Source organism: Malurus melanocephalus, unplaced genomic scaffold (assembly GCF_030028575.1).
Source record: "Malurus melanocephalus ecotype Western Australia unplaced genomic scaffold, MMel_1.1 scaffold_48, whole genome shotgun sequence".
In the NCBI taxonomy this organism is placed as follows: domain Eukaryota; kingdom Metazoa; phylum Chordata; class Aves; order Passeriformes; family Maluridae; genus Malurus; species Malurus melanocephalus.
The window spans coordinates 701,352-710,239 of NW_026623280.1; the positions used below are offsets into that span (position 1 = coordinate 701,352).

The 8,888-nt window shown below is 38.9% G+C and overlaps 1 protein-coding gene across 1 annotated transcript in view; it reads left to right on the forward strand.

Annotated features, from left to right (window-relative positions):
• The window catches only part of PPP2R5A (protein phosphatase 2 regulatory subunit B'alpha), a 41,961-nt gene extending 33,569 nt beyond the window's left edge, over positions 1-8,392 (forward strand). The window contains exons 9-14 of the mRNA XM_057365101.1: positions 588-641; positions 3,753-3,803; positions 4,502-4,621; positions 4,708-4,835; positions 6,344-6,445; positions 7,173-8,392. Of these exons, the coding sequence (XP_057221084.1) occupies positions 588-641; positions 3,753-3,803; positions 4,502-4,621; positions 4,708-4,835; positions 6,344-6,445; positions 7,173-7,305 (588 nt within the window). The 3' untranslated portion in view covers positions 7,306-8,392. The remainder of the gene's footprint in view (positions 1-587; positions 642-3,752; positions 3,804-4,501; positions 4,622-4,707; positions 4,836-6,343; positions 6,446-7,172) is intronic.
• Positions 8,393-8,888: the final 496 nt, after the last annotated feature.

The window sequence follows — 8,888 nt, forward strand, 5'->3', positions numbered from 1 at the left end:
TGGCCATTGCTGCACTGGGACTCCACTCAGCTGGACAACAGCTGCTCAATCTCTTCTAGCCTTGGAATATACTAAATTTCTTTCACTTGTAATCTTACCACTGAATGTTGTGTGCTGTAGATGTCTGGTACCTGAGCAATGTGCAATGTGTGCTCAGTCAAACCTGTGTTAAAACTTGTTTTTTTACTGGACGGAAGGCCTTTTTTACCCCARCATAGATGTTTGAAATTGATAGCTTTGTAATGTTAATACAGAAGTTGATGTTAAGRAAAATCTGTCTGGATATGGGATCTGAGTTAGAGAAATATCTGCCAAGCTTAAAAATAATTTTCTRGGTTGAAAAGAAAAGATGATTTTTGGTATGCAGGAAGTTTGTTTAAGATAGAGCAGGCCTKTATATCTTGCTGCTTTAATTGCTGTTTTGTTTAGTTTGGACTAATATGAAATGGCTGTGTAGGGGTGTCTTGGGTTGGGTTCCCCACCATGAGCTGAAGTGCTTCCAGTATCATAAGTTGTGATACTTAGTAATGCTGCAATGTCTAAACAGTGTCTGCTGAAACTAAATACCCATATGACTTACATTCTAGCTCGCCTATTGTGTTGTACAGTTCCTGGAAAAAGATACAACTTTAACAGAGCCTGTAAGTGTTTTTCAGTTAAATGTTTTTATATTTTTGATTTCAATTAAATATTTTAGTGTAACCTGTTAGAACTGTATACCAGTGCTGTGTTATCCTGATTAAATATCCGTAGGTGGGATTTTTTTGGGGGTGGGGATTAAATCTAGAACGGTTCAGAAAATTCTGGGTTTGAAATGGCGCCTATCTCTTAACCTGTGGCCAAGCTAGAACACAGATTTAACTAGAAGTTTGAACTGCTGGTAATCATGCAAACTACCCCATATGAGAAAGCACATCATGACTCTAGTCTCTCCTCATAAATACTAAAATTTTAATGTTTTTGGTACTGATTGCTTRTGCTTAGCCACTGCATGAAGTTGAAATATTTTAGGGAATAAACAATCCCAAAATAAAAGTTGAAAAGAATAACAACACTTGATTTAGGCAGAAAGAACTCTGAAATTCCAAATGTGGTGTTTCTGTCCTGCCTTTTCAGTTCCTGGGGTGCCTCTTGGCAGTCAGAACTCAGGTGCTTCAGGCATCTGGCTTTTGCCAGACTGAATCTCCTGTGATTCATATTGACAGCTCAGCTGAAAAGGGGTTGCAGTGCTGCATGCACAGGCTTTGGCAGGGCCCATAAAGAACAGAGGCTCAGGGCAGTGCAGCAGCTCATGAGGACACAGACTGATGTCAGGCCAGCTAGAACAGAAACTGGTTTGAGTTGGACAGTCAGGAATCTCTGCGTTAGGAATATATGGATATTTAATTACTTACCCCTTTTGTGACAGAAAAATTAAGAGCTTATGCATGATCTATTTTTTTTTATATAAAGAAAAAAAAGATTAATAGCTTTGGGAAAACAATATTGATCTTCACTGMGTGGTCTTTCAGTGGAAGCTTGTTTTCAGCACAGCCACTTCAGCACTGATGTTCCTCATCAGCTGACAAGTTACTCTGTAGGTGGTGGAGGTTATCTGTTCTGTTCTGTTTTGTTTTGTATGCTTGAAGCATCTTCTTCCCCCCCGTGCCACAGTGTCCCCAGCTACCCTGGTCAATAAGCTTMTTTTGTGGGATAGGGCAAGGAGAAAGGAATTGTGCAACCCTTATTCCTTAAGCCAAGTGAGAAAACAGCCCAGGCTTTTTGACAGTTAAAGTTGACATGGGAGCAGCAAATATATAGTGTTACATAAAAACCTACAGGATTGAATGAAGTGACAACGTGACAAAGTCAGAACTTCTGACACAAATGTACAGAAGTGTGGGGCAGGATCCAAGCCCAGACTGACATGAAGAAGGCAGGGCTTTRAAGTAGTGCCATAGTGCAGCTCTGAGGCTCGTCTGGACTGTAGTCTATACAATTGTGGTTGCCTCTGAATCAGTTAAGGGTGAATTCAGGCTGGAGAAGATACAAAAACTCACTTCAGAGTTGCTGCCTGTGTTTGCTTTGGTTGCTACTCTGCTGCTTAAAGTTAATAAGATAAGAAGTGAAGCTTTAAGAAACTTTCTGAAATGCTTGAAAAGTAAATATTAAAATTTGGGGCAACAGATGCGATAGCACTGGAAATTTTTCTTGGCCTTAGGTCAAATAATATTTTAAGAACTCCATCAGAAGGCTGTCTTCACACATACCTTACTGTTATTTTTCTGGCAGGAATTGTCACTCAGGGTCAATTTGGAGGACATTCAATCTGAGCTCTTGTAGCTATGGTAGTCTGCCTCAGGTCAGTCCTGATGTTTGCAGAGCTGACAAGAAGAGTTTGTTACCTAACCCTGCTGAGTGCAGTGGCCTTTACATGGAAGAAATGAGGCTAAGCGTGCTTCCTTGTACATGAGTAAAGTTTTTCAGCACGTGCCTATGGTTGTAAGGCACTTTATGGAATATTGTAGCTCAGGGAAGAATATTAATCTTGTGTAGTAAAAGCAGCAGTACATGAACATCAATGTGCATGTATCAGCCTTTTAATATAAAAGCACAGTCAAGCTGGAAAAGTGATACTCCAGTGAGGAGAAGCATGGAACAGATATCTTGTTCAGGTGTGCACTGTTAGATCCYCATACTCAGAGCATATTATTTCTTTATCTAAGAATATGGGTCTCTCTAGCAAAGTATATTCAAAAAATCTTGCAGTAATATATGCTGGAAAGTGCACTTTAGGTCAAATTAACTTTTTCTCTGGAAAGCCACTTTTGATAGTACATATAGCTGTGAATAAAGCAGCCAGCTGGAAAGCTGAAAGGAAACATGACAAAAAGCAAATGTGGAAGGTATTCAAATAACTAAGTTTTCCCTTTGGATATGATCAATTAGGTGCTGTTKTATCATAAAAATAAAGGCCCGTTCCTCGGAATCAAAGTTTATARTGCTTTGAGAATGTTTCTGCTTCTGGAATGGAACATAGTTACAGCTTGTTTTTTTTTTCTTTTAGTAAGCCAGCATTCATTTTGTAATTTAGATGCCATGTGAGATGTTTATTTCGAGGAAAAATGCCTCCAGCCTTTCTTTGCTGTATTCCTTCCATTCCTCTTGGGGGCTGTACTTTCCAATCAATTCTCCCAAAGGTTTTTTTYCCAGTCTTGTGTAAGGTAGTTTCAAATGTAGATAGAATACATTTTCCCTGTAAGTTTGCATCTTTTTTACTTYAATTTCCAGTCTAGCATGTCAAATTGTAGCAGAGAAAAGGGAGAGTTGGAGGCCAAGACTCCTCTGTAGAGCCCTGTCAGCATATATTGTTTCCTCTCAGGGTTCAAATCTTTGGTGCCAAGGCAGGTGCTCCCTAAAGTATGGATGAGTAGAAGACAAAAAATATTGAGTGAAATTTAGCTGCAGGGTTTTACTTCACTTCGTGATGYTTTGGTGTGATCAGCATCCTCTCAATTAATGTAAGTACTGGGATGGGAGCAGAGTGTGACCAGGTAATGACAGACACACAAAGTGGTAAGGGTCTAAGTTACTCTGATAACCTAAACAAGAAAAACATTTAAATGAGTTTAAACATTTTAAAAAATTAAATTTAAACTGCTTATTCAGTTTTCATTGAACCTCTGGATAAGAAAAGCAAACTAGTACTTCTTTTTTATCAAGTATGTAGTAGAAGCTTGTTCTGCTTTAACTTGTTTGTATTTTTCATACAGGTAATCAGAGGACTGCTCAAATTTTGGCCAAAAACATGCAGTCAGAAAGAGGTTGGTTTTGTGTCTCATTTATGCTATCTGCTGTGATGTAAAATCTCATAARGCAGGTTCACAAACTTTCCCTCTGCTGTTGTCTTCAAGAGATCTTGAAGAAAACTTGCAGTTCTTGAAGCTTCTTGAGGCAGTCACCTTTGTGACTCAGTTTGGTTTCTCCTGTGTAGTTAAAATGAGTTTAAAACCAGGAATTTGCTTTATCCCACCAGATTCCATCTTCAACAGCTCTTTAAAAGTGGGTCTCTTAACACTGTTGTCCCTGTTTCTGCAAGTGATGTTAAATTTTTCTGTGCCAGCTACACAGAGTTCTGCTGGTTGCAATTTTATATGGGAATTAACTACTTACCACTTCAAAAGCTACTTGGGTGATCTCTGATAATCTCTGCAACCATTCTTGAAATAAGATGCCCTATTTTTTTTTTAACTCTAAAAAAAATCCCAGCATATTCTGCAGAAGCAGTTTGGTTGAGCATTCAGTCTTCACATAAAAGTCCAAGAGGAGAGCTGAAACCTGGTAGCTGAGATGATTGACTTCTTTTAGGCTGCAAAACCCCTGTGAATATCTAAATGTATTGTAATGACACACAGTGTTCTTTGCAGGATTCATAACTAATGTRTAARCTGTRTTTTGTTTGCTTCTGTTTACAAAGGTGATATAAAACATTCTCATCCTTGTTTTTGTTTCTAAAAAATAGGTAATGTTTTTAGGTGAAATTGAAGAAATCTTAGATGTAATAGAACCAACACAATTCAAAAAAATAGAAGAGCCTTTATTTAAGCAAATATCCAAGAGTGTGTCAAGTTCACATTTTCAGGTAAATAAAAGAAGCATAAAAAAACCCCAAACAAACCTTGCAGTAACTTATTCCATGGTTGCTTGACCCCCAACTTTGTGTTTCAGGTTGCAGAAAGAGCTTTGTACTTCTGGAATAACGAATATATTCTTAGCCTGATTGAGGAGAACATTGATAAAATTCTACCAATTATGTTTGGCAGTTTGTACAAGATCTCCAAAGAACACTGGAATCCGTATGTAATGTTTCACTTTATCTGTAGTACCATAAATAAATTGTCCACTGTTTTAGGTTTGGWTTGAGAGCTTGTAAATGTGACTTCATTTTTACTTAAAATCAGATTAAATTCATGACATTCAGGGTGCTGAAATGAGTGTCACTTTCAGCTACATTGTGCTTTCACTGTTCTTCAATTTACTGAAAAAAATGTGAGGAAACTGGATGATGGTCTTTATACTGTAATCACGTATGTTAGTTCAAAATGCAAATTAATGCTACTTAGACCAAAACCATTTCCAAGGGTTGCTTCTATTTATGCTTTGCTGTCCATCCTTTACTACTTCAGATAGTCTAATCCTTTGATTCTAATCTGTTTTGGAGGACAACAAAACATGCTTTTATCCATCTGGTTGTCTGATATGGACTCAACTACTTGCTTAAAATCTAACTTTTCCTCTCAGAAAACCAAATCTTTGAATAAGCTTTTGACCTCAAACCACATGAAAGCCAGAGTACAAAAAAAATCAAATTTAAAAAAAAAGTGTGTAAATTAGCTAAATATACTATGCATTTTGAATGAGCACAAGGTTCACATGAACAGCTGGGAGGTTTMCTAGATTAGCAGAATGCACTGAAAAGGCAAACCTGTTTTTTTTTTTGTTATTTCCTTAGGGTTTGTTTTTTTTTTTACTCCTTCAAGGTCACTGGGCTGCAGCTTTGCTGTCAGTGGGGAACTGCTAGTGAGGGAGAAGACAGGGCAGACAGTTTACCTGCTCTTTGATTAGTGATAAGATTAATGACAGGCATTTTAATGTTTTATTTAATTGGGGKTTTTATTTCTTTTTATAAATATGAGTGGGTTTAAAGGAGTTAACACAATGTTTCAGATAGTTTATTGAAATATGAATACTTCCACAAAAAGAAGGGTGGTGTAGGAATACGGGCAGCCATGTAACAATGCTCAAGCTGTTGGGTTTCTGAAGGAAACCAAGGTACCCAAAACCATTATCTGATGTTCTTGATTCAGTTCTCTAGTGGGGCATGTGCAGCAAGACTCCTGCTGCCCAAAAACACTGCTGGGAGAGCTTTGTGTGGCTGTGCTAAACCACTCTAAGCCTGTGGTTTGTCTGCTGCCTTCTCAAAGCCATGAGCCAGAAGTTTTATTTTTCTAGACTCTCATATTTCATTGCTCAAATATTACAAAGTTGTTGTTAAAACTTGGSTTATTAAAGGTTCTCATAATTGAATGGCTTTAAAGTACAGCCACAGCATGAATAATTATATCCTGTGCAATTACAGAAGTCAGGAATTTAAGGTTAAATAGCCATTTCAAAAAATGTTTAACTATACTRTAATTTCCTCTGTAAATTAATAAAATGGAAAGGATTTTGTTTCACAAACTCCCTGACCTTACAGTATTATCTTGAATAAGAACCTTGGAATCCAAAAAAGAAATCAAATGCTTGTTTACTGAAGWTAGTTTGTCACTGAGAAAATCTAATGGCCGTGCTCGTCCTGTTTCAGAACCATTGTGGCACTGGTGTACAACGTGCTGAAAACCCTGATGGAAATGAATGGCAAGCTTTTTGATGAACTCACAAGCTCATACAAAGCAGAAAGGCAAAGGTACTGACCCTTTTTCCAAGTGCCCTTTGATGACTGTATCCAGGCTGTCATTTGGGATGTTGCTTTGCTGTTGTGGCTGTGGGGTTCTGTAGTGGAGCTGTTTGGTGCTGAGTGTCCTGTGCGTGAGGAGGAGCTGAGTCCAGGGAGGGAACAGGAATGCCCCACTTCCCCATCCTGCCTGGACAGGGAATGTGCTCACTCCATTGTGGTGAAATCAGGCTCAGCTGCTGCTGCCTCTGCTGCCTCAGGTGTCTGAAGAGAATTGAGCTGGAGAGCGCTTCATAGCTCAGCAAAAACATCTCTTACCCTACTAACCTACTAAGCAGCACTGCTGGAGTCAGGGAGGCAGGGCACAGGTGATCCTTGGCCAGCTGAGACCACTGCCACGTCTCCTTGCAGMAGCTGGAGTGTTCTTTCCTCCCCAAAGATGCTCAGTCCCTTAATTGTGTGCATGGGATAAAGAACCTCCTTAGAACTGCAGCCATCTGTGCAAAGCCACACTGCTGCAAGTGTCTGCATTTGCTGGAGCAAAGGTACAGTTTCACCACTCACCGTTACTGGTTTGTTATGCTCACTCTTTAATTGAGGAAACTGCAATTGCCTCTAAAAATAGCTCTGGAGAAAAGCTTTAATGAGGAATTAGTAGATGTAAGTCATAGTTAAGTTACCGTGTCTCCAGACTGCGCTTAAAACACATCTGAAATTGATCTTGCACTCTTTYCTACAGAGAGAAAAAGAAAGAATTGGAACGTGAAGAGTTGTGGAGAAGGTTGGAGGAGTTRAAGCTTAAGAAGGCGATGGCAGAAAAGCAGAACAGCACTCACAATGTGCTCAATGCACACAATACAAGTGCCAAATAAAAGAAATGACCACCTCTACTCGGCAGACATTCTTTTTTTGTACCCTTTTGAAATATATAAGGATTTGCAAAAGAAACCTCATCAGTATAATAGAAACAGCCAATTTTTTTCTCTGGCAAATGTAAAGATTTGAATTTAAATACAGCAGTTAAGTAATGTCATTACCACAACATATTGTAAATTTGTCTAATTATTGATATACTGTCACWTCCAATGTTTCATAGAACTGAATTATCATCCTTAATGAGTGAAATAATTACGGGAGTGGTGAGAATTATGACTTGAATTTTTGATTGTGTTGCACATAGGTGGTATAGTTTGCTACGTACACATTTTTCCTTGTTTTATATGTGCTTTTCACATTGCTGCATACTTTGGTTAAGATGATAGAAAAGGCTTCTAGTTGTGCTGTATTTTCTCAAATAAAACCAAGGTACGTTACCAGTAACTTGAGATATTCAGTATGTGCCCCTTACAGCAGTGAAAGGAATTCGGATACAGTGCTGTCCTTGGCTTCCTGATTGGATTCAGATTTAGATTTACAAAATGCTCACATTAGAAAGGAGGTGATGCAGGGAGAGGATCAGCTGCAACAGGTTGAGGTGGCCAGTGCCTCTTCCCCATTCCTGCTGTCTCTTGGGTCCTGGGCTAGTTAGGGATTTCCTCCTGCTACAGCTGAGGATGGAGCTTCCTCTGGAGAGCCCATCAATGATGCTCCTCATCAGCCCTAGGACCCTCCAGAGTGGAGCAGGCTCTGAGAGAGACCCATCTTGGATGTTTCTGCATTAGTTTTAGCATCTCATAGAGTGAAGAATGAGACCAAAATTGGCATTATTATTGGGATTTTTTTTTTTCAGTAAGAAGAATGTCAAGAAAGTTCCTTGTTTTCTTTAAAGAAAATGCAGTCTGTTTCTTAAAGGTGGAAAGCTGACAATAGAAGTCTTGTCTGTTTACTTGATCAAGTATTTTTTCACATCTTTTAACAGAGTACCATTCCAATCTCTTAAATTGCAGTTGTGTGGAAAAATTTTGTAATGAAAGATCTTTGGGGAATTGAGCAGCATTCAATAAAGTCTTTATGTTTGTATTTAGTGCTGTACCTCCCATCTTTGTGTTTATGAAGACCAGGAGCATTCGAAGGGCTGTCAAAAATAACCTTTTTAACTGTGCAGTGTGGCTTTTCACTGAGTGGCAAAAGGGGGGAAGTCTCAGCTATGCTGTTAGAGTCAACTGTCCTGCACTTACTGTTGCTTCATTTTTGTCTCTAAGCAGTAGTTTCACAGAGTTTATGGGATTRGCACAGCCTGGAGGGGCTTGTACTTCCAACTGCTCTGTTGGATCAATCCCATTAGCTGYTCCTCTCTATCAGTTTTATATAAAAAGCAGAGAGAATCAGCTGATCAAAGCAGACTGCCATGGTAGCTGGCTGCCCAAAATTTAAGGGGAAAGAAACCTCTTTACCTTTCATGGTGTTTCTTGAAGGGAGAAGACAGTCACAGAAGCACATCTCACCACAGTTTAGTGCTTTAGTGCCTTTTTGCTCTTAGAAGAATGAAATTCCCACTGTGTGATAAATTATTTTC